Source organism: Sycon ciliatum, chromosome 13 (assembly GCF_964019385.1).
Source record: "Sycon ciliatum chromosome 13, ocSycCili1.1, whole genome shotgun sequence".
NCBI lineage: Eukaryota > Metazoa > Porifera > Calcarea > Leucosolenida > Sycettidae > Sycon > Sycon ciliatum.
The window spans coordinates 7267638-7292781 of NC_088655.1; the positions used below are offsets into that span (position 1 = coordinate 7267638).

The 25144-nt window shown below is 48.5% G+C and overlaps 1 protein-coding gene across 2 annotated transcripts in view; it reads left to right on the forward strand.

Moving 5' to 3' along the window:
* LOC135829563 (uncharacterized) overlaps nt 1–25144 on the forward strand; it is a 45593-nt gene that overhangs the window by 2762 nt on the left and 17687 nt on the right. For both annotated transcript variants that reach the window (XM_065341958.1, XM_065341959.1), the window contains exons 2-9: nt 742–864; nt 8084–8152; nt 9388–9781; nt 16519–16745; nt 18082–18288; nt 19771–20871; nt 21287–21464; nt 21795–21855. In XM_065341958.1, coding sequence (XP_065198030.1) covers nt 8087–8152; nt 9388–9781; nt 16519–16745; nt 18082–18288; nt 19771–20871; nt 21287–21464; nt 21795–21855 — 2234 coding nt within the window. In that variant the 5' untranslated portion in view covers nt 742–864; nt 8084–8086. The remainder of the gene's footprint in view (nt 1–741; nt 865–8083; nt 8153–9387; nt 9782–16518; nt 16746–18081; nt 18289–19770; nt 20872–21286; nt 21465–21794; nt 21856–25144) is intronic.

The window sequence follows — 25144 nt, forward strand, 5'->3', positions numbered from 1 at the left end:
TGTGTGAGATAGATACATGGTGAGTATTGTGCAAAGTTAGGAAGGCAGTTGTATGTGAGACAATGTGTTGATAACAGTGACTCAATTTTAACCTTGGGTGGTGAACCAATAATATTCATGTAAAAGAGGAAGGACCAACACATTACGAGTTTTGACAACGACCCACCAATGCAACGAGATAATACATAGTCAGATAGTGCGAAAACAAGGCACAAATCTGCCAGGGGTACTGGGACATTGAACGACTTGACACCTAGCTCCAACGAATCTACGAAGCTAAAAACACCAACCTTCTCAAATTACTTGGAAGGCTCACGTGCGGAAAGGTCCAATGAGGGGAAAAACGCAACAAAGATGTGCACGAGGTATGTCCATCAGGAACAAAGATAACAGGATAATAAGGAGATTGGTAAGACCATTGTACAAACCGGTCTAACTACAACTTAACAACGCGAATCAACCAATGACGAATTACATTGTTTTCTCTGACCAATACCATACTTGAAGTATGCATTTAAAAAAAATTGTACAATTTTCTGATCACAAGACATAGTTTGGCTCCACTATTATAATGTGCTAATGGGAGTTGTGATAATTTTCAGAATGGGCGTTAGTCATTAGTTTCTTGAATCTGCAAAGTATTCAAAATCAACTGCTGTTCTGGTTTACAGAGCTATCTACAATGTCTATGAAGAGGTCTGTTTTACTTTCTTGTTGATTGACCATTGTTCATTCTACCAGGACAACAGTACATGCCTGGACTCTGCAGTAGCAAGTGATCACAGCGGTTACGCTGAGCCTGCGGCTAGACTACGGGCAATTATCCGCCATCTTGAGAGCAAGTATCCAGAGGAGCAGGAGAAGGTAAGCGCAACTTAGAAGAAAAGAAAATACATCAAAATGAATTTCCCATTCGAAAAATTGGGTAACCAATGAGGTAACATTATCACTCTATTCCCTCTAGACACTCACACATTGTCTTCTTGCTGCAAACACCGCTTTTGATTCACCAAATATTCAGGCATGGCTCAGTATCAGGTTACTGGTTCAAACTAATGATGGGTTATGCCCAAACATTTAGTGACCCAAACGTGACGTTCGCAGCAGAAACGTCCCTGTGTGGGTGTTTGGAATGAGTACAATAATGTATGAATGGCTGCAATGCAGTTTACTAAGACTGCGGAAATGATGCAATAGTTGCAAATATTAATATTAATGAGTACACTCAAATGTCTCTTATCCGGAAGCCTCAGATACTGGCACGCCTCTCTACCGGGCACCATTAGCTTGAGTTCCTATGGCAAAACTGCTTCCAATTTGGGGTTTGAATTATTTTTCGTGTACACTAGTGTCAGTTTATCACTGTCCACCTGTGTAATTCACTCATTTTCATCAAGACAATTTTATCCTGAATACGCGTAATATGTGCCAAAAACACTTCTTCAAAAAGTGGTATAATACATGGTAGACGAGCTGTCCTGAGATAACGGCAAACCTGAGATACGGGCAGTGACGTTCGAGCTGATACTGAATCGCTCACTCCAGCAATAATAGTTGAGCCACACCATGCCAAAGGGGTGCTTATGGCAAAATTTTCACGAACTGAGTTATAGATGCAGCGCAATGGCTGAATTCTCACTGCTTCTGTTGCAAAAAAACGCAATCAAAAAGCTTGATATATCGCAAGGAAAGCTAATCAAATTCAAAAAGAAAATGTGCACTCTCATTATTGTATACTCAACTTTCTACGAGTTTTCTCAGTTTGATGTCGCGTGCCATAAGCACCCTTTTGTCGTGTCGCGGCTCATTTATTAAAAGAGAGCATATCTGAGAAAACCAGAAAATTTGAGCAAGTTGATATATCCAATTTCGCTCAAATTTCCAGGTAAGTTTCCTTTGGGGTGTAGATCGACTGTTCAACTCCTGTGCCCCATGACGCCAGACTGCCAGGTCTGGTAGATCACGGTTCATCAGTTATTTTGAGTCACCTTGATCAAGTGTACGTGCACTTACAAGGATCGCCTGTTGATATTTAGATTGGATCACGTGCATTTTGATGCCCGGCTTAAGAGAACGCTGGTCGCGTTGTAGGCCTTCCAACCGGGACTTTCCCTCAACATGCAGCACAGAGACTAGGGTGAGTAGGGTTCAAATTGCGTTTTTCATGACGTAAGAAATCTATGATGTGGGCACGGCACATACCATGTGGAACCAGTGTAGCCTGTGATGGTCAACTCCAAGCGACCTTCATGGCACGCTCGACGCAGCATTCCTTGCTGTTGCAGATCTACATCAAGCACCAGCATGTAAACTAGCCAAGGTTCCTGTTGTGCCATGTTCGAGGTGTGCGACGTTAGATGAGCGTTAGCATGCTAACGCGAGTTAGCAGCCAGCCCAGCGAGCTGGCCCACCTGCACGCATGCGCGAGTCACGTGGGCACGCACCCACTGTACAATCCTGTACAATGTCTCTTTCATGTCATTGCTGTTTGGACTTTCGAGCGTGCAACTTGCGGGACAGGTGTTCCCAAAACAATTTCCGTTCGTTAGACTTTCAAGCTTGCATTCTTGTATCTCTACGTTTCAAATTCAGACTTCAATGACGCCTGTTGGTGCCTGAAACAATGTCGTCGTCTACAGTGGAACGTCAACTGTGGACTTTTAGCTTGCGCCATCATCAGGTTTCCTGAAATGAAGTACCTCCACGCGATCTCAGCGACCCTTGTTTGTGCCTTGAAACAATGTCGTCGTCACCAATCGGCGTCCAGCCTCTCCGGATCGCCTCGCTCTACCTGGCTCCGCCGCCCGCCTACTGCGAACGCAGCGACGGCCGCCACGCAGCACCACCACTGCAACAGCAGGCGCTAGCCTGACGATCGTAATTCGTATCCAGAGAGGCGAGTTTGTGGACTTTGATTTACTGTTGAAAGTAACAACGGTAGTTGTCCACTGCCGCCACCAACGCCACCCAGCTTCTCCTCGCTCTACTTGGATCCGTATCGCCGCTCGCCGCTAGCAGGCCGGACCCTACTGGGAGCCCGGTGCAGTGACGACCGCCATATGCGCATGCAGCACCAACAGCAGGTGAACCTGACTGTCCTATACGGGCCCTTCTCGACCGTGTCCAGAGAGGCGAGTTCGTAGACTTCGATTTCCTGCTGCCCGATACAGTTGCAGTCAGTCCAGCTCCGGCGACGTTCCAACTCCGTAGCCCCTCATATGTTGCTCTTCTGGCGCACTAGCATTAATTGTATTAGAATCCGAACCCAGAACTTCGCTTCGTAGGCTGCATGACGGTAGCACTTGAGTTGAGACCTGGAGTCCAGGCTGGACAGTGTTCATGAATGGTCTGTGTTCCACTGTTCCTCACCGCGTTTCACGAGTGCCTGTGGACTTATTTGGCCACGATCGTCGCGGCCAATCGCCAGTTCTTGCCACCTAGAAACTGGACGTTATCAATACTCAATCTGCGGACAAGTGTTTCGTACTTTGTGGACTCATCATCGCAGCACAGAGGGAAGTAAGCCGAACCTGATAGCAATGGAAAATAAAAATATAAATAAAATCTCTAAAGCCAGGTTATCAATATCAACTTGTGGCAACTGCGCCTCGCGGTGTACTGAAACAGCATGACCCGCCTGCCAGCAGTGCAGCTCAGTGCACCCGCCAGCATTTCCGTGCGCATTTCGTCCTACTCAGCAGTACAGATCCGCATCACGTACCGCAACCGTATGCCGCTACACGAGTACGGCACTTGCACGTGTCAGCTCAGGCAGTGCTACCTCCAGTGCCGACAGGAGCACCCCAGGGCAAAGTGTAAGGCCTCATCAGTAACTGTGTAAGCACTCAGTTTCTCACTTCTCAAAATTACTCGACTCATATCCTGATCCTATGCTCCGGAGGTATGTTGCACATGGTCGTAATTGTGGGGTTATGGTAGGTTTCATCGGCAACCACTCAACTAACTGGAATCCATTGAATTTAACACGGTCACATGCTAACCCAGATTATATTTCTGCGCAACGATCCGTTTCTTGCAGCAGGCTTGAAACAGCTGGCCCGTGTTCTTCACCCCCTTTCTCGTCTCTGCGCTGTTCCGGCCTAGATGCGGTTCCTAGAGGAACGGGAAGTTACACACGACACACCCTTTGTAAAGCCTGGAGGGTCGAAGTGTCAACGATTACATTCCAGCAGACCGTATCTCTCCGCAATGTAAAGATGACAATGCTGCAAATATGATTCGACAATTGCTCGCCCCGCTGTATCTTGCTAAGCTCAATGTTAAAAGTGCATTCTGCCGAATTCCCGTCTGCCCGGAGAAGTGGCCCTTGGTGAACCGCTGGCAGGATCAATACTGTTATGAGAGCCTCCTGCCCTTCAGACTGTACTACGCTCCAGGCAAGCTATATGGAACTCTGTCGCATCCGCCAGTGAATGGATTGTGTGCGGGCAGTTCGCACACCCACGCCTGTTGCATTACGGGGAATACCTCAATTAACGTTACTTCCTCAATGCATGCTCTGGACTTGTGTTACCTCGCCAGCAACTCGCTATTCTGCTCTGAGCATTTACATACCTCGGTGTTTCTCTGGCCCCAGCAAAAGTGGAGGGTCCAGCTCAAGTCCTGACGTTATTGGCATCTTCCCATTACGGGAAATACCTCGACTAACGTTTCTGTCTCCATGCATGCTCTGGACTTGTGTCAGCTCGCCAGCAACTCGCTACTCGGCGCCGTGCGTTTAAATACCTCGGTGTTTCTACGGCGTCAGCAAAAGTGCTTCCTTGATGTATGCTCTGGACCTGTGTTAGCTCGCCAGCAACTCACTACTCAGCGCCGTGCGTTTACATACCTCGGTGTTTCTCTGGCGTCAGCAAAAGTGGAGGGTCCAGCCCACGTCCTGGCGTTTATCGGCGTCATACTGGACACCCGCGCGCTCACATCAGTCTGCCGATGGACGAACTTGCCAAGCTTCACGACCTGCTACGGGCCACTCTCAAGACAGCTTCAACTACCCAATGTCAACTCGAGTATCTTCTGGGAAAGCTCTCGTTTGCTACAAGAGTGATAGTCCCAGGACGCACATTGCAGATTGTGGTCACTTGCCAACTGGTACCGGCAGCCGTGTTACCTGGTCAAGCTCTCCGAAAAGTGCCTCAATTACCTTCGCTGATGGCCTGAGCTCCTGGAATAGTAGAACGGCCGGTCCTTCTTCCTACACCCTAAGTGGACGCCGTCCCCCGACTTGCTGCTATTCACTATGCAAGTGGTGCACCTGGCTGGTGCGCAAACAATTGCGACCGGGGATAGGGCAATGGACAGTCAATCAAGCAGACCAGCCAATCGCAAAGAGTGGTTTGCAATTGTGGCAGCACCTGGGAAAGCTAGCGGCACCAGCTGCAGATGCCAATCGATCGGCTTTACAGCAACTGCAAAAATCTTGCTCATCAGTTGTGGCTATGGCCTGGCGTTATACACCGGCCACTCGTTTCGAATCAGCTGCCGGACTCGATATTCAGAGAGGCGGGAAGGTGGAAAGCCATGTCTGCCCGAGTAACATTCAGAGGCCACCAGCAGCCAAAGCATGGGTGGCTGTGGCAATGGCCTCAGCCCATGATATCGAGTTCCTGTTAGTCAATCGTTACCGAGCTTGCACTGCTTACAAATTTCACACGTAGCTGCACTTTGTGATCCGCTCTGGGAGTGCCGATTTATGGAATATATGCTCTCAACTGGTTATGCATCTCTATATATCTAGCATTTGGCGGCTCTATTCAGAGTCATTGGCGGCTCCATGCGGAGGCATTGGCGGCTCCATGCGGAGTCATTCGGCGGCTCCATGCAGAGTAATTGGCAGCTCCATGTGGAGTAATTCGGCGGCTCCATGCGGAGTCATTCGCTGGCTCCATGCAGAGTCAATTGCCGGCTCCATCCGGAGTCATTCGCCGGCTCCATGCGGAGTCATTCGCCGGCTCCATACGGAGTCATTTGCCGGCTCCATGCGGAGTCATTCGCCTGCTCCATGCGGAGTCATTTGCCGGCTCCATGCGGAGTCATTTGCCGGCTCCATGCGGAGTCATTTGCTGGCTCCATGCAGAGTCATTTGCCGGCTTCATGCGGAGTCATTCGCCTGCTCCAAGCGGAGTCATTTGCTGGCTCAGCTGTGAGCCATTATACCAGTTGCTCGAATCGGCACTCCCAGCTTAATGCAAAACTCGGTTGCTCTGTTGTGAGGTGGGGGGATACTAATGTGAAATATGCGTACTTGTTCTTACTGCAAGAGGACATATCTCAAAGAGGTCTTGCCAATGCAATACTGCTAGCGCTGTAACGATAGTGTCTACGTGTTCTGAGCAGAGCATGCAGGAAATATGATGCGTCTTATCTCCTCCATTATGGTCCGTTTCGAATAGCACATCAGGAACGATCATGATCATGTGTATTATGTTGTGAACCGGAAATCATTATTCTACATCATGAAGCATGTGATTTCATCATTCCTCTTGCCGTAAAGTTCAAAAACTACATGCCAAACAGTCACTTTTTGCATCAAATGTCGCACCGAAAAATTTTGGTGGGCCAAGGAAAAGCTTGTCGTTTGGAGTGACAATTTATCACCGCTACTTTTCCTTGTCAGAGTCAACAATACACTTCGTTTTGCAGCTGGTCTACAAAGCCGAAGTGACACGCAGTAATGTTAACCCAGCGCAAGTGTACTTCGGAGCGACAGAGCCAACGTTCAAGACCCGGTACGGAAACCACAAGGACACATTCAACCACGAGCAGAGACGGAAGAGCACCGAACTATCCAAGTATGTCTGGAAATTGACGGAGAGACAGGAAGACTACTCGATCCAGTGGAGTATTTCAGAACAAGCACAAGCCTACAGCAACATCAGCAAGAGGTGCCAACTTTGCCTCTCGGAGAAGTTCCGATCATAATCGCGGATAGAGAAACATGCCTCAACAAGAGAAGCGAGCTCATCTCGAAGTGTAGACATTCCAACAAATTCTCGCTCGCAAACTACACTGGGGTCACATGATGAGATATGCAGTGTTTTCACACACACACGCGCACGCACACTCACGCACGCACGCGCACGCACGCTCGCACGCATGCACGCACACACAAACACACACAAACACACACACACTCTATCTATCTCTCTCATGCACACACATGTGCACACTCACTCTTTCACACTCACACCAAACAACATTTTTGCGCCATTACCCACACTGGTATCTGCAATGTAACACATACTACCCAGCTCGTTGGCGTGACACAACTACCACTGAAACCTACTTCATTCCTGCATCGGTTCTACATGTATCTCCCATCTTGCTTATAGCAATATACCTCAGCCATGACACTTGCACTCATATTACGCACAGTGTATTCCATCGCTGATGTTATCTCCTCAAGCTTCGTGGTTGCAGCACTGCCTTAGCCTACATTACAATCATTCTATATAACTAGCGAATAGCATCATTATGTTTTATCGTCTGATGAGTGTTTTTTGAAACACGAAACTCGAAGTTGCGAGAAAGGTTTTTGGTCTCTATTGTTCTGCTTCGTGTGGTATAAGTTCTGCCCTTTTTCAGGTATTGAGCATTATTTGCAGCAAAGACCCCCGACAATTTGTTGTATGTACTACGTATACACGTATATTAAGTTAAGGGGGCGTTCGAATTGTCATCTTCACCTGTTGGAAAAAAAATTTCAAAGAGATTAGTTGAAGTGTTCCATTAGAACGTTTTCTATCATTTTAGAGATTTCAGTGGAATTGTCGATGACGTCCGATAAGATCGACCATCTCCATGCACTACGTGACGTAGCTATTCCAAACCCTTCGGGAAAAAAGTCAAAGAATGACAATTCGAACAAGCCCTAAGTGAATAGCCATAAAAGAAAAGAATTCCTTCTGCTCCTGCTACCCTGTCCGTGACCGTCTTTCCTAGCACCTCACTTCACTCCAACCATGTTTCTCTACGGACTATTCTCTACCAACCACCTCTTCCCTATTCCTACTTTTACATCTGTCATTGTGTTTCCTGTGTGTTCTATTGGCAATGTTACGTGTAGGTAATGGAAATTGTTCGACATGCCGCTGGGAAGGAGACTGCTGACCCTCACAACCGTCGTTTTCTTCAGGTAATAGAAAGCACAACATGTTATGAGTTATGACTAACTGTCCACCAGTGTAACCAGATAATTATACCGTCAGCAAGTGTGAAAAAGGGCACAAAACTGACCAGGAGTACTTAGCTGAAAAACTGACTAGGAATGCTCAGATTCCCCTTCCATGTTTACAATAATAAACTTGAACCTCCCAATTTGGGTGGTCTGTTACTTTGCGTCGTTGGGTTGTAGTAAAACCGGTACGTCCAATTGTCTTACTAGTGAAGTCTTTATACAGTAACGTTCGGCATTCTTTGTTGCTGCGGGACAGAGCCCATGCTCATCTTCATTGCGCTTTCCTTCCCCTCTTTGGATATTTCCTTACCTGAGCTCACTTGCTGACGGTGTATTATCTGATTGCACTGTGGGACAGTTGGTCATAACTTGTAACATTTTGCCCTTTATTTATTTTTTACATGATTACATTGGCTAAACATCCGAGCTCTTCAGGTAAAGTCATTATTATCTGTCATACTGAGTATTCCAAGCATCTCGTTGCTATGGAGCGTATCGTTGCAATTGAGGTCATTCGTTGATGTTATGTACATAGTAATTGTTAATAAGGGTGAAGTTTCGTTTTCAATCTGTGCATATGGTAAAAAGTCGTCTGTACTTTCAATACGTTTCACAAAGCTATCACCAACTCATTTTTTCGATGTCCACCATCCTAGTGTTGAAAGTAGCAAGAATCTTCATAGATTTATTTCCTGCCTGTGTTTAAATTCAGGCAAGTACATGTGCGCAGTGCATGCCGCTTGCCGAAAGAACCATATAACATGTGGACAAGCTGATCTTCTCATTTACATTGTCCGACTTATAAAAAAATTCATCCCCACAAAATGTTCTCCTCACATACTTTACTGTCCAACAGATGAACAATGCCAACTATGGAGCATTATCATCTTCACAGCTGTTTAGGAAAATTTGCCTTCAACACTTATATCCAGTAATTGTTATTATTTACTAAGAAAATGGTGGACATCACGCAACTGCACTATAAAGGAAAGGGGGTTTATTAACTGACAACCGCTCTATTCAGTTGCTATTCACAGTGAGTGACCCGAAACGTCACAATATTTTGACGTCACTGATAAAGAATTTTCATCCAGCGCATGCGCCAAGTGTGAATAGCAACTGCATAGAGCGGTTGTAAGTTGACAAACCCCTACTCTGTAATTGTTGTTCTTGTGTGTATTATATATACGCAGACTTACCTTCAGCTGGAGGAATTTTATTCCGAAAGCCAAGTGGACGCTAACACTCTAGTTGTTCTAGTTAGCGGGGAACAACTTGTTGGGAAATCCACACTGATCAAGACATTGAGAAAAGAAGGAAACAATGGCACATCAACTGACTCGAAACGAACCCGAGGCATCCAGATGTCCAACTTCACTGATGAGCGTGGTCAGCATTTGCGTATCAAAGATCTCGCTGGGCAGGATGCGTTTTCAGCGACACACGACATTTTCTGCCTATCCACATCAGTACCAAGCCTCGGTATTGCTGTTGTCAATAGTAAATGGGACGCGAAACTGATGACAACAAGCATAACCACCACAGCCGGTCGGTTTTTGAGCCGGATGCCACCGTCGGTAACATCAGGTCAGTGCGATATTTTATCAAATGCGTTTTTGTTAATTTTTGTTTGTGTCTGTTTATCCGTATGTCGGCATGTACTGTAGCAGACATGGAAATTCAGTTGATTGACCGGGGCCGGCGCCCTAAGGGCGTACAGAACGCTGCGTGCAGTGCACATGTTGATCCGATGCGACCAGCGCGCTGCAGCGCATAAATGCATGTGTATACCGCTTGTCCACAGCTGCACGGCGAGTGCCCTGGGGCCGCTAGATGTGTGACAGGATTTCCATGTCCACGACAGTACATGCATGAATAAATGAATGAATGAATGATTGGGGCATGTGTTTGATTCTGTATACTGGTGCAGGGACGGCATTGTGTGTGTGTGCATGCAGGTATGTGTGTGTATGTGGGTGTGTGCATGCAGGTATGTGCGTGTGTGTGTGTGTGTGTGTGTGTGTGTGCATGTGTGTGTGTGTGTGTGTGTGTGTGTGTGTGTCCCATATGGTGCAGTGGTATGTGCAGCGATTTCCAATCGATAGGTTGCGGGTTCGATTCCCGACGACTATGGTCACACATGTCTTTCTTCTCTTCTCAGACTCTTCCTGACTTTTCTTTCATTCTCCTGGGTGGCTACCAACAGCCAGTGCATGCCGGAGTATGTGGTGTGATGTGTGTGCGGGAACAAAAATAAAAGAGACCAAAAAGTAAGAATTCACTGGCCAGAAAAAGCCACTTCATAGCTGTGTGGTGTAGACCAGGCTGAATAGTGGCGGCCAATTCTTCAGCCTTGCAAGCTGTTGAATGGTGCAATCCCAGCACAAGCTACTATGGCTTCTGCTGGCTTCTGCATCGCTGGCTTCTGCATCGCTATCATCGCCTCCGGCGATGGGCGTCCAATAGTCCAATAGTGTGTGTGTGTGTGTGCGTGCGCGCGTGTGTGTGTGTGTGTGTGTGTGTGTGTGTGTGTGCATTCTTGTGTGTGTGTGTGTTCATGTGTGTGTTATTTATAGTGGTGTGCACGGGTAGTCGGATACCCATGCAACCTGTGAGGACCTCGGGTAGACGGGTACAGAATAGTACCTGAAAACCCGAAGTCGCAGATGACATCATGTACAGTGCACATGTACAAATTCATGAAGTACTCCCCATGTCTATCCAGTGTGTAAGGGAAGGGGTGCATTGTGGTGTCACCATGGAAACATTACCCGATAGGGTATCGGAGCCACTCGTAGAAAACTACCCAAACCCGATACCTGAAGAAAAGGCTACCTGACTCAGCCCTAGATATTTATCTCTCCGTGCAAAACAGAGAGGTTCCAGGCTGTCCAAGAGTGTGCTCAATACCGAGTGGTTGAGCTGGTTCAAACAATCGGAGGACAGAGAGAGTGTTTTTACTCCGAGTTTCACGTACTAAACGATCATCAGAAAACATGTTTTCTGATGATCGCTTAGTGCTTGAAACTCGGAGTAAAAACACTTTCTCTGTCCTCCTATTTTATCTCTCCGTGCATGGTAAAGGCCTGTGATAAGTCCCTGGGTAGAAACATTGGTGATGGTCCAGAACATGTGCGTCAATATGGGCCCGGGAGAGTATGTAGTCCCGGCGATATTTTGGATACATGAAATCAGACTGGTTTTCACATGAACATATAGTTTTATTCACAAGTGCTGTGCACTACACTGTACACTGTACTAATGAATTGTTACTGCACATCAAGCTGAACATGCACTGCCCCATGTACTGGGTCTTTCCTTTTGCCCATGCGTGTTCACACGGAGGCAGTCTAGAAAATGAGATAAGAGTGTCGACACATGGCACATGATTCTTTGTGCCATCTTCAATAGGTCCGTCAAATACAGTAGTAGCAGGTTTTTCATCTTAGGTTATTATCTCTATGGAACAAAACAAGACTTGTCAGGAGTACTACTACTTGCTTTCGTGGAGTGTGGCTGGTGAACTGTTCGTGCTGTGATCTGCAAGCGTCGTATGGTCTCGTCGGGTCAAAATGAAAAACCTGCCACTACATGGCACATTGGCGTGTACACGGGTAGTGGACATTTTACAAATCTTCAAATTATTCCGAACTTTCCAGAGTTGGACTTTTCACGCTGTGTGTGTGTGTGCAGTGGTTAACAGTTTTACCACACAGAGCACTATGGTCTGTGCATACAGTTATGTACCACTACCAGTCTACTGGATACCCGCACTATCGTGCTACAAGAATCACGTGGCACAAGTCCACAGACTTGTCACGTGTACATACATGCAGTCGGGGAAAGTGAGCTTTGTGTTTGAGAAGGAAATTAATGATTTTATTTTTGGGCATGGAATAGACCGCCTCATCTTTCCTGCAACAATTTTTTTTTTTTTTTTTTACTAAGTACACAACCTACTCGTCAGAAGGGGAGAAGACAACAGAGTATACAATGACAAAACAGCAGGGAGAGTAGGGGCTGCAAAGCAAGCCTGTGCTGGTGAGGCAAGCCCACAACACCGACCTATGGTCTCGGCGTTAACGTGAGCTTGCGCACCATAGCCTAAAAGAAGGGGGTGATTTAGTGCGATAAAGACAAGAGAAGGTGAGGTAGAATGGATGAGGAGAAAGAGAGAGAGAGAGAGGGGGGTGGAGAAAGAGAGAGAGAGAGAGAGAGAGAGAGAGAGAGAGAGAGAGAGAGAGAGAGAGAGAGAGAGAGAGAGAGAGAGAGAGAGAGAGAGAGAGAGAGAGAGAGAGAGAGAGAGAGAGAGAGAGAGAGAGAGAGAGAGAGAGAGAAAGAGAGTGAGAGAGAGAGAGAGAGTGAGAGTGAGTGAGTGAGAGAGAGAGAGGGGGGTGGGGGTGGAGAGAGAACAAGAAGAGAGAAAAATAGATTCAAAGTCAGTTCAGATGCAGTGAACATCATGCAATGCTTGGGGGGGGGCTTCAGGATGGAAATAGTTCTGAACTGTTAGAGGGAGTCTGTGGCCCAAAAGAAGATGGTAGTGGACGTTCGCTTTGAAGGATTGTAGGCCCTTAGGAGATGGTGGTTTGGTGAAGAGGGAGGATGGCAGCGCGTTCCAGGTGTTGATGATGTTGTATGGAAAGGCGCGTCTTAGGTAGTTAGGAGCGCCTGGAGGGAGAACATTTTCCAGTTGGAAGGGGTGTGAAGCAGACTGTTGGCATTGTCTCCGGGTTACAGGTGCGGCATGGTGGACGACGAGAGGGGGACCATGTATGTCAGCAGAGGAGGACCTGGTTGGCCCAGCAGCTTGTAGACGAAAGTCAGTGCCGTCACTGTCCGTCGGGCCTCTAGGCTCTGTAGCAAGATGTTGGGTCCCAGGATGTGGAGGGCACGCCTCTGCACTCTGTTAAGGTGTTCAAGGTTAGTGGGAGCAGCTCCCATCCAGACAAGGGGAGCGTACTCGAGCAGGGGCCGGACGAAGCCGTGATACACGGCCAGCATGCCACGGCAGTCCAGAACACGAGCAGCTCTACGTAGGAGGCCAAGACGTGAGTTTGCCCTGGCAGCAACTGACCGGAGATGGGCGGAAAAGGATAGCTTGGAGTCAACCATAACTCCGAGGAGCTTGAGGTGTGGCTGTTGTGGGATGACCTCCCCTCCAAAGTTTATTGCGGGGACCGGCCAAGGCTGCTGTCGATGGCAGGAGATTCGTAGGAGCTGCGACTTGGATGGTTCAAACTTAACATGCCACTTTGTTCCCCATGCATGTAACGCATTAACGGAAGCTTGAAGACTGTCAGCTTGGTGTATGGCATCATCGCGTGTATTGACGCAGGCATACAGCGTGGTGTCGTCTGCAAATGTTCCCATTTCAGACCCTGGAGCCAGACAGCTATCAGCATCATTTACATATACTAGGAACAGGGACGGTCCAAGGATGCTGCCTTGTGGTACTCCTGCAGAGATCGGATAGCGATCGGAGCTCTTGCCGCCGATGACCACTTCCAGCGAACGACCTGTTAAGTAGTCTCTAAGCCAGTCCAGGAGGGGGCCCTTCACACCGATGTTCCGCAACTTGTGCAGTACACCTGTGTGGGAGACTTTGTCAAAAGCCCCGGCGATGTCGACAGCAAGCACCTCCACAGATCCACCAAGGCCAGATGTGGCCGACCACTTGTGATGTAGTCCCGTAAGTAGATCGGATGGACCTAGGCCTCGGCGAAAGCCAAATTGCCTTGGTGATAGGAGGTTTTGTCCCTCCAGAAAGTTCATTAACTGGCAAATGATGATGGACTCCATTACTTTGGAACATATAGAAAGCAGCGAGACTGGTCGGTAATTCTTTTCAGCGGATTTGGAGGACTTTTTGTATACTGGAACTACTCGGGCAACCTTCCATGCCTGTGGTTGGTGGCCAGTACTGAAAGACAGGGAGAAGAGGCGTGCTAGGGGCCCCGCAAGCTCAGTTGCGCATTCCTTGAGTACACTAGCTGGGATTTTGTCCGGTCCAGTGGCTTTGGAGGAGTCGAGTCTTGCCAGATGTCGTCGTACTGTGTCAGCCCGGAAATGGATCCTTGTGACTGATGGAGTTTTACTGTCGCCAGAGGCAGCAGGCAGGCTGTCCACTGATATGTCGGAGGCGAGACTGCATTTCTTGGAAAAGAATGATCCAAAGCAGTTTGCCTTTGCCAAGTTGGTTGCGCATTCCTGCCCATGTGCATCAATCAGGGTTGGGATATCAGAGGAGCGCTTAACACCAGCGACTGATTTCATCACCGACTACCACTGTTTGTCACGCAGATTACCCGCACAGAGCTTAGCCTGGACACGCCGTTCCCAAGCTAGGCGGGCCGTGTCCATCACAGTTGAGGCATGGTTGACTGATTGTAAAAATGTCTGCTTCAGAGGCTCAGAAGATGGAAATCTCCTCCAGCGCCGCCAGGCCGGTTCCTTGAGGACTACTGCGTCCAGACACTCTGGGTTCCACCATGGAGGGTCAGAGGGTGTTGTAGTGTATTGCTTGCACGGGATAAATCGGTGCATCCCCACTAGAATTGTCTCTGAGATGACATCCCAGACCTTGTTGCAGTCGGTATGGGGAGCAGTGACTTGCAGCCAATCTACGGATCTGAAGTGTGCCCTCAGTCTCGACCAATCGGCTTTATTGTAGCGCCATACTGTTCTAGCAGAGCTCTCCTCCTCTGAGGGAGAAACTGTCAAGAAGTCTGCGATGATGACCGCATCGTCAGAGCGTCCAAGGGGCTTACAGATAGAAGTGCTCACATGTCCAGGCAAGTCTGAAAGGACAAGGTCTAGAATGGCATCACCTCTAGTGGGATCCGTGATATGCTGCGTGAGGCAATAAGCAGATGCTAGATCCTCCAGTGCAAGACCAGCTAATGTTGTTTTACTACTTTTGAGCCAGGCGGAATTGTGGACATTAAAGTCCCCTGCAATGACTACATGGTCACCGAGTTGCTGTGCTGCAGGTAATGAGCTGTCTAGGTAGTCGACGACGGAGCAATCTGATGGGCTACTTGAACCGGAACGATACACAGCACAGACTACAACCTTGCCATGAGAGCATGAATCTACTTAGAGCCGTACTACCTCAAAACCTTTACAGTCAATGGTGTCAAGGTGCCGAGCATGCAGGTTGGACTTCACCCAAGCAGCTACGCCCCCGCCTGAAGCAGTTCGGTCTTGGCGAATATGTGCTGCATAGCCAGGAATAGTTGACATGGCGAGTGGAACCTTGTCCGGCGTGAATTTCGTTTCTGTGACGATCGCTATATCAGGCTTAGTTGAACTCAGATTGTTTTGGAACTCGCCGAGTTTGGACAGCAGCCCAAAGGCGTTTGCGACTAGCAGCCGGAGACTTGCAGTAGTCATTCTGCCGGGATGCGAGGCAAGTCGTCACGATCAGGCTCAACTGAACGTTGCTTAAACTTCCACGGTCTGGCATAGAGTGGCCTTGGCCAGAAGTTTGGTGAGGTGATGAGTGCGATGGCAGTGGCATCCACAGTGATCCTTGCAGATATCTTGCCATTTTCAGCCTTGTGGATGCTGCAGTTATGGACAGTAGCTGGAGTCCCGGCTGTGCCTGACCTTTTCATCGTGAAAGCTTTGATGTCGTCGTCAGTGCATGACTCACTCAGGTTACCGACAATGAGTCCACAACTAACAAGTGAGAAAACAGCAAACAGCTTCTGGATCGAAAACGTTCAGATCCTTTATTGTTGAGACCCTTGAATGGAAGAGCCGTGCCCTTGGTTCAAATATTCTGCTCTCTTCTCCAATTGAGCAACGTCCGAAATGTCCATACAATAATTGTCTATGCCCGATGGAGGCCAAGATTTTCGGAAACATTCAGAGAACTCGCATCTGTCTTCTCCATCTCCAGACTTTGCTCTCCAGAGATCTGATAATAGGATCAGCCTGGTCGGCATTAGCTGCTTCTTCTTTGTTTGTCGCAGAAACAGCAGCGCTCACTTCTGACTGGCCTGTGCCGCCACTTCTCCAGTAGATTACAAAGGTTCTCAGCCCGAGACCGAACACATTGAGGTCAGGCATGGTTCCATCCTCACTCACGAGATATATCTTCGAGGCCGCTCATAACACCCTAGTACGTACTATCGGTCGCCAATTCATTTGAAGTAGCATTAGCACAATTGCTTTAAAACACTCTTTTGACCATTTTTTAGCTGCATGCTATGATATTGCAGAGAGTGTGTTGCTTAAAATCACCTTTCCTCAAATCTCCTCACCACAAATTATATTTTTTTGTTTGCGTTTCCCATCTCTTGTTGGTGCAAATACAGACCAGCCGTTCAATGTCATGATCATTGCGACCTTCCGCGACGAGATCAAGAGAGAGGATCATGGAAAACTTGCTGCAAAGCTTGCCACAAGCTATAGTAGTGTCGAGAAGGAGTTTGGTGATAAACTCCACTTTCGAGGACGCTTTGCTATCAATGCCACCGTCAATGACGCAGACTTTGATCGCCTGAGAGTAAAACTTTCTGAGGTCTGCAGAGATATCCTGAGCGTAAGTAAAACTGTAAACCATATTTCAATTACCACTAGTGGAGAAACTAGGGGATAGTAAAGGGATCAGGAAAGATAAAGTGTGATAGAGAGAGGCAAAGATGGGAAGATGGAGAGAAAGAGGGAGAAAGATAAAGAGATAGATAATGAGAACGAGAAAGAGAAAGAGAAAAAAAACAAGAGAGAAGAGAATGAGAGAAAGAGAGGCAGAAAGAGATGCAGAAAGAGATGAAGAGAAAGATGGACAGAACGATGGAGAGAAAGAGTTAGGGAGACAGAGAGTGCGAGTGGGAGTTAAAGAGATACGGATATTGAACTGCAATGCACACCAGCGCATTAGACAGAGTTTATAATCATTTGTGGTGATCCGCACTTGCCCCTCTCCCGTGAATTGTGGATTTGGTTTTGAAAGAACTATTCAAACTGGAAACAACCTTATACAATGTTCCAAGAATGACCTTCACAAAATTATGTGTGGCACAGAAAGTGGCAAGTCGGCATTAGACAAACATTTCAGTGACCCCTACATAGGGTACCCGCAGTGTCGTTTATTGTTCTGACAGGCTTTTGAACCTCCGAAAAGGGTGGAGTCCTTTCGAAAATCGGCACCAGAACACAACCCCAGCCAGGCCCAGGACCAGGCGCATGATACCGAAGTGTGACAATGAGAAACAGTTAAAAAGATGCGTTGTTCGAAGAAGCCGGCCAGCGACTGCATGCTGTACCAGCACGATGGTGACGGGTCCACACACAGCCAAAATCAATGCACGTGTGAAAGCAGCGCAGGGGAAAGCAAAAGGGTTTGATATTCGGGTTGTCATTCAGCCGGCTCAAAGTCCTAATCTCAACGTCGATGACTTGGTATTCTTCCACAGCCTGTAGGCAGACTTGTCACTGTGGAGGTCGTCAAGCTCACAGTTCTGTCAAAGAACTTGGCGATCTCCACGATCAATTAGTGTATTGGCAACTTGTAAAGGCTGCGAAACAACAAACGAAAGTCAGCGAGGTTGCAGACTCGATATCATCATGGAGTGAGTCGTCATGAGATTCAGACGAAGAGTGAAGCTGGACTGCTTTGAAACGAGCTGTGTGACATCTGTAAATAACTAATCTCTCATATGCTGCTATGTGTTCCACTTTGCAAAGTGTGTTTGTAGCCATAGAATGCTTTATACTGAGCTGTAAATATGCAATGAAGTTGTGCTTACGCAGGAAGTACGTCATTAGTGGATTGGGTTCGTTCTCAGTGACGTAATCATACATCATTAACGTTAAAAGGATTAATCATGTTTGTGAACAGAGAGTACTTTACCCACTGTGTTGATGTGCATGTTCAGAAATCTTGCAAGCAACCCAAAGTGCTCGGGCAGGCAGAGGAAGTACTGGCACAACTGCATGACAACATCAAAGAGCCATTCTCAACGAGTCGGAAGTTCTCTCGACAGCTTTGTGCTGCTAGCAACGTAGAGTATGATGACAATGCAGACAGCATGAACACCGCACAAATCCGTCGATATCGCAAGATTCTCAATGCGTATGGCCTGGTATGTACATACTCTGCAGATTGAGTAATTTATATTTTGCTTGCAGTAGATGTATTTCATGTTATGATGTATGTCATGTACGTCAAGTACATCTCTAAGGGGTCGTTGCAAAAGTGTTTTATCGTCCCTGAAATGAACATCGCTCATTTCTTACTCGGACACCCTCCAGTCCCTATGAAAGGAACGCAGCTTGCTATGCTGGATGATGAAAATTGCATGCATGTATATGTAGTCATGTACATATGTATAGTATCGGTCGACTTGTGATTTTTTTCCCGATTTATTGGAAACTGGCACCCTACATTTTTGGTGTCTCCCGCAAATAGTTGTAGATATCGTGAAAACAACAGTACATCCTGCATTGTGTGACCCGTGCAATAACTGCTTGCCACATTTGAGGGCAGAAAAGCCCAAGAACAGGGAAATAGAAATTCAGCCAGGTTTACAAAATTTGGAGAGGTATGCATGGCAAAGTATGTGGAGAAGCAGATCCCAAACACATATTCTTGAAATTTAAAGTGGATTTTTGATCCTCAATTCGGCCCAAATCGAACTTTCAAAAGCCAGCGGGACAGTTTCCAATGAATGGACTGTAGTGTCGGTCGACTTGCGATTTTTGCCCCCTCCCCCCCCCCCCCACCCCCTCCAACGAACGATGCTCGTTTCAGGGTCGACAAAAAAAAACTTTTGCAAAGACCCCTAAAGTGGATTTGTTCTTAGCCGTTGGTTTGAGGGAAAGATGCAACCGGGGTGGTTCCATTTGTTCCTTCTTTTTTTCAAGCCCATATCTAGAACACTATGATGCCCATCCTGCCATTAGCTGTAGTTTATTATCTATTATTCAGTGGTAGACCAGCTATACACCGATACTAGTAGGTGTAAGGCTGCTGGAAACTTCAAGATGAAGTGAAAATTGTGGAACAGGTTTAGTGTGTTGCTGTGCACAATATGGCTAGCTGGGGCTTGACAGCAGGGGACATCACCTACAGATTGCTGGCTTTAGGCTGATAAAGAAATTATTGACAACGGGTGCATTGTGCTTTGCACCTTTGATGGATTGATCTTCAACAGTGAGTTTCTATGAGGATGTGCTGCATAGTCCTGCTTTGGCTGGCACCAGAGGGTTGCATTTGTGTCCATGAGAGGATACGGCACTTATTTCCGCGCAGCTCAAGCCAGGGCATCTGTACTCGTTTCCCTTACATCCATTTCTTTAAAACTTAGGATGGTTCATTTAACAGTTTCGCATTGTCTCTCAATGTGGGGTCAGGGGAAGTGTGCTGTCATGACGCGTCGATGATTGGCTGGTTGACTTGCTTTGTTTTATTTTATTTTGGAGGTTTTTGGCCTTTTTAATATCCATCTGTCTGCGCATGCGTGTGGAATGTGTGTGCATCCATGTTTGGGCATGTACCGTGCGTCGGCTTACAACTATGTGTGTTGCCATGTGTATGTATTTGCATATCGTGTTTTTGTTTCTAGATTGTTTCTTTCTCATCCCCTGAGCTGGACGACATCATCGTTAACCGACCCAATTGGTTGCTCTCCACGGTCATTGGTCTCATTCTCGCACCACCTGGGCTTGACGATGAAGATATGCTGCACTTCATAGATGGTGTTGCGAAGGTCCAGGAAGTCCTTGGCAAGCTTAACAGCTGCGAGGGAGCAGAAGGTCAGGGCCCTCTGCTGCTGCAGATGGTGATACAACTAGGTGTGTTGCTGCAGGAGAAAGAAAGGATCCTGGCACCCAGCCGTCTTCCGACCGCTGACAACTGCCTCGGCTCACTGGCCAAGAAAGATTCATCATCTCAGTCGGCGTGCGCAGGAGTCTCTTTCAGGACTCAGCACTGCTTCTCCACTGCTCTTGTTATCCGGCTACAGACAGAGCTGTACGCCTATTTCCACGAGCTTCACGGCATTCCTGCTGAGCTCTGGAAGAATCTGGTGGTAGTGGCTCCAGTCCATTCCCCAGCCCGTGGTTGCATCTCCGTCACGGACAGCCTGCGCCAAGCTGTCGCTGTTGTCCATGCGCCAGTTGAAGATACGCTAGATGGCTATTGTCTGTTGGCTCTGTTGCGCATGGTGTTTGATAGACTGGCAGCACAGTATAGCCCGGGCACTAATTACTCCACGAGCATCCTCAGCTCCGCTTCCATTCGTCAGCACCTCCACGAGCCAAGTACCAAGTTTGATTTCGCTGTGTACGATGCAGAGCAAGTCAGATCATCTGTAGCAACACAGGGTCATCTCTCCACTAGCCACCGTTACGTCGATCGTGCCCCGCTTCTTCTCAAATGGCCAGTTAACCATGCTTCACTGCTCTCTGCACAGTCCTTTGAGTCCGTCCGAGAAAGCCTTGGTGAGTCCGACCTGCCTGCACTGGCCACCTGCCTGGGCCTTACATCATCATCTTCATCACGTGGGCACAGTAATCATCTACACGCTGCAGCAGCATTGGTCCACAGCTGGGCAGTAACCGACTACCATCACACCTCGACCAAGCTTCACCAGCTGCTAGTGAAATCACCGAACGCCCAGCGCTTTGCAAAGATCTGCAAGGTGCTACGGCAGCATGAAGAACTGGTGAGTGTGATCGCCTGTTGCATGCCCCCCTCTCTCTCTGTCTCTCTCAGTCTCCCTCAGTCTCTTCCTCTCTCTGTCTATCTCTTTCTCTCTCTCAGTGTCTCTGTCTCTCTGTGTCTCTCTGTCTCTCTCTGCCTCTCTCTCTTTCTCTCAGTCTCTCTGTACTTCACCCCCCCCCCCTCCCCCCCTCTCTGCCTATGTCTATCTGTTGATGTATGCAAGTTGTTCCACCATTTTACTCAACAAAACATCTGTCACCTTCCATTCACACATTGACAATTCACAATCCTTTCTCAGCCGTGTTATTCTTCTTTATTTGACTCTCAGTGGTGTGGATGATATTGACACTAACTGATGTTGATATCAGAGCCATGTTTGGTGCTTGTTTGTATCCTTGTTACTCTCCGCACTGCAGCTGGCCACCGATTTCCCGGACATATTCCGGAAGCGTCGGGTGCAAGTCGTCGAGCCGGTCTCCGCCGGAGCTACTTCCTCCACTGTTCCACCAGACTTGTCAGAGAGCGTTCCTTTGAGCAGCCAGTCACACTCTGATCAAGCCAGTCCATCCACTGCCGCTCGCCAAGATGATGCTGGTAAAGTTGAATGTTCTCAATACACCATGTGTGCTCCTTGTATTCTACTGCTAGTTACTTGTGTGCAAATGTCTACTTCACACTATCTTGCAACACAACTTGATCTATGGGCTTGCTCAGGTCCCAAAGAGAACTTCTGTTTGCATGGGATTCTATACGAAAAAAAGAATAATTTCCTCTGTGGATAATGAACACGTGGCTGGTTTGGTATGTGTGTTATGCTTACCTTTATGATTTGATACCCATTCCTATAATCGAATATTTCTGCACAGAGACATGGATAGTTTCTTTAAAATTCAGTTTTCTGTTCTTTCCTGTTGAATGTTCCAGGCAATGCTGAGCATCACGCTGCTGATGGAAGCTGTGGAATTTTCCTATCCACTTCCCCACTGTAAGTTCTACGCATGCATTGCTCAACAATGAAGTATAGAACAGTTGAATCAGTCCTAGGTAACATTCAGTGAAATGTACTGCACCATTTCCAACATAATGCGTCAGGCCGGCCCAGTGAGTGAGTTCTCTGACCATGATTGTGCAATGACAGGTATATATGTATCATGATCAAGTCTTGACTTGAAGAGGATTGCTTCAACTGTGCTGTACACCACAGTGAGTTGGGAACACGAGGTGTGGAAAACAGGGCAACATTGATGCAGAAGGTGGGTTTTCACCTTTGCCCGTAAAATTATACTGAAATTGGTGGATCCTTATTTTTCTCTCCATCCGTAAAGAAGCGGCAGCTGACGTCTTTCATGTAGCCTTTTCATGTGGTCTTTTCATGTGGTATTTTCATGTGGCGGTGTCGTCATCCCTAGAACCCAGAAAGGTCTTATTGAGCTGTGTAGTTCCCAGATCCTCTTTAAAACACCCTTCCCTATTTGAAGTACATAAGCAGAAGAAAGTAAAGATCGCAGATACGCAACAAAACCGGCTATGCAATTGTGTTGAGAAACACAACCAGTTTAGGAAGTTTTGCTTGTACAAGGCCACCACCATGCCTGAGATACCAGGGTGGCAGATATAGCACGTGACAGCGAGGGTGACTTAGTAAGTATCACAAGCAATGCCTGACAAGGTGCAAACTTCATTAGCTGCATCTATGTTACCCTCACTATGAATACAGTGTAGTGAGTACACAGTTGACAGTGGTTGTCAGAGCAGTTATAACTGCATGTAAAGTGGTTCACGCTTGCATCACAGCATTTGTTAACACAGTACACGCTCACTGGTGTCAGCACTGGTCTTGAACTCAGAACCTTGCGATTGGCAGGAAAGTCCACACCACTCGGCCAAAGTACTGGTCAGTAGGCAGTGGCAATAATTTCCTTACACTGCTCGCTTAATGACATGTTTTGAAAATTATCAATTCAGCAGAAAATTGTGGTGAGTGCATGCCTAAAGCCTGGTGTCAGGTAAAGTGTGTGAAGAGACCTGCGGGCAGAATTGTAGGCAGTAGTGTAGGCGTGTAGGCAGAAGTGTAGGCAGTTGTGTAGGCAGTAGTGTAGACAGAAGTGTGGGTAGAATTGTTGGCAGTTGTGCGGGAAAGTAGTGTATGCAGTAGTGTAGGCAGTAGTGTAGGCGGTAGTGTGGGCAGTAGTGTGGGCAGTAGTGTAGGCAGTAGTGTGGGCAGTAGTGTGGGCAGTAGTGTAGGCGGTAGTGTGGTTAGAATTGTCGGCAGTTGTTCGGGAAGTAGTGCAGGCTGCACTGAGGACTGAAGGCAGTTGTGTAGGCAGTATCGTAGGCAGTAGTGTAGGCAGTAGTGTAGGCAGTAGTGTAGGCAGTAGTGTAGGCAGTAGTGTAGGCAGTAGTGTAGGCGGTAGTGTAGGCAGTAGTGTAGGCAGTAGTGTAGGCAGTAGTGTGGGCAGTAGTGTAGGCAGTAGTGTAGGCAGTAGTGTGGGCAGTAGTGTGGGCAGTAGTGTAGGCAGTAGTGCAGGCAGTAGTGTAGGCAGTAGTGTAGGCAGTAGTGTAGGCAGTAGTGTAGGCAGTAGTGTGGGCAGTAGTGTGGGCAGTAGTGCAGGCAGTAGTGTAGGCAGTAGTGTAGGCAGTAGTGTAGGCAGTAGTGTAGGCAGTAGTGTAGGCAGTAGTGTAGGCAGTAGTGTGGGCAGTAGTGTAGGCGGTAGTGTGGTTAGAATTGTCAGCAGTTGTTCTGGAAGTAGTGCAGGCAGCACTGAGGACTGAAGGCAGTTGTGTAGGCAGTTGTGTAGGCAGTACTGCCTACACAACTGCCTACAGTACTGTAGGCAGTTGTGCAGTAGTGCAGACAGGACTGAGGAGGAGGGCGGGCAGGACTGAGGAAGGCGGGCAGGACTGAGAAGGGCGGGCAGGACTGAGGAGAGCGGGCAGGACTGAGGAGGGCAGGCAGGACTAAGAAGGGCGGGCAGGACTTAGCAGCGCGGGAGGGAGTGTGTGATGGAGTGACGGCAGGAGTGAGGCCAGGAGTGTCATCAAGAATGCCAGCAGAGAAGTGAGGGGAGGAGTATGAGGGTGGTTAGGAGTGTGGGCATGGGTCTGAATGTGCAGAGAAGTGTTGGCAGGGGAGTGTGGGCAGAGTGTACACTGTTCTTCTGAAAGGGGGTCAACTGGGGAAGCTAGGTCCGCTCACACTGTGGCCAGTGACTGTGTGTGTGCACTAACCACGGATGGCATAATGTCAGCCAGTAAACACATATCCGTGAACCTGGAGCCATGGTAGAGAAGTGTGGGCAGGGGAGTGTGGGCAGGGGAGTGTGGGCAGGGGAGTGTGGGCAGGGGAGTGTGGGCAGGGGAGTGTGGGCAGGGGAGTGTGGGCAGGGGAGTGTGGGCAGGGGAGTGTGGGCAGGGGAGTGTGGGCAGGGGAGTGTGGGCAAGGGAGTGTGGGCAGGGGAGTGTGGGCAGGGGAGTGTGGGCAGGGGAGTGTGGGTAGGGGAGTGTGGGCAGGGGAGTGTGGGCAGGGGAGTGTGGGCAGGGGAGTGTGGACAGGGGAGTGTGGGCAGGAGAGTGTGGGCAGGGGAGTGTGGGCAGGGAGTGTGGACAGGGGAGTGTGGGCAGGGGAGTGTGGGCAGGGGAGTGTGGGCAGGGGAGTGTGGGCAGGGGAGTGTGGGCAGGGGAGTGTGGGTAGAGAAGTGTGGGCAAGGGAGTGTGGGCAGAGAAGTGTCGGCAGAGAAGTGTGGGCAGGGGAGTGTGGGCAGGGGAGTGTGGGCAAGGGAGTGTGGGTAGGAAGTGTGGGCAGGGGAGTGTGGGCAGGGGAGTGTGGGTAGGGGAGTGTGGGCAGGGGAGTGTGGGCAGGGGAGTGTGAGTAGAGAAGTGTGGGCAAGGGAGTGTGGGCAGAGAAGTGTGGGCAGAGAAGTGTGGGCAGGGAAGTGTGGGCAAGGGAGTGTGGGCAAGGGAGTGTGGGTAGGGAGTGTGGGCAGGGAATGTGGACAGGGGAGTGTGGGCAGGGGAGTGTGGGCAGGGGAGTGTGGGTAGAGAAGTGTGGGCAAGGGAGTGTGGGCAGAGAAGTGTGGGCAGAGAAGTGTGGGCAGGGGAGTGTGGGCAGGGGAGTGTGGGCAAGGGAGTGTGGGCAGGGAGTGTGGGCAGGGGAGTGTGGGCAGGGGAGTGTGGGCAGGGGAGTGTGGGTAGAGAAGTGTGGGCAAGGGAGTGTGGGCAGAGAAGTGTGGGCAGAGAAGTGTGGGCAGGGGAGTGTGGGCAAGGGAGTGTGGGCA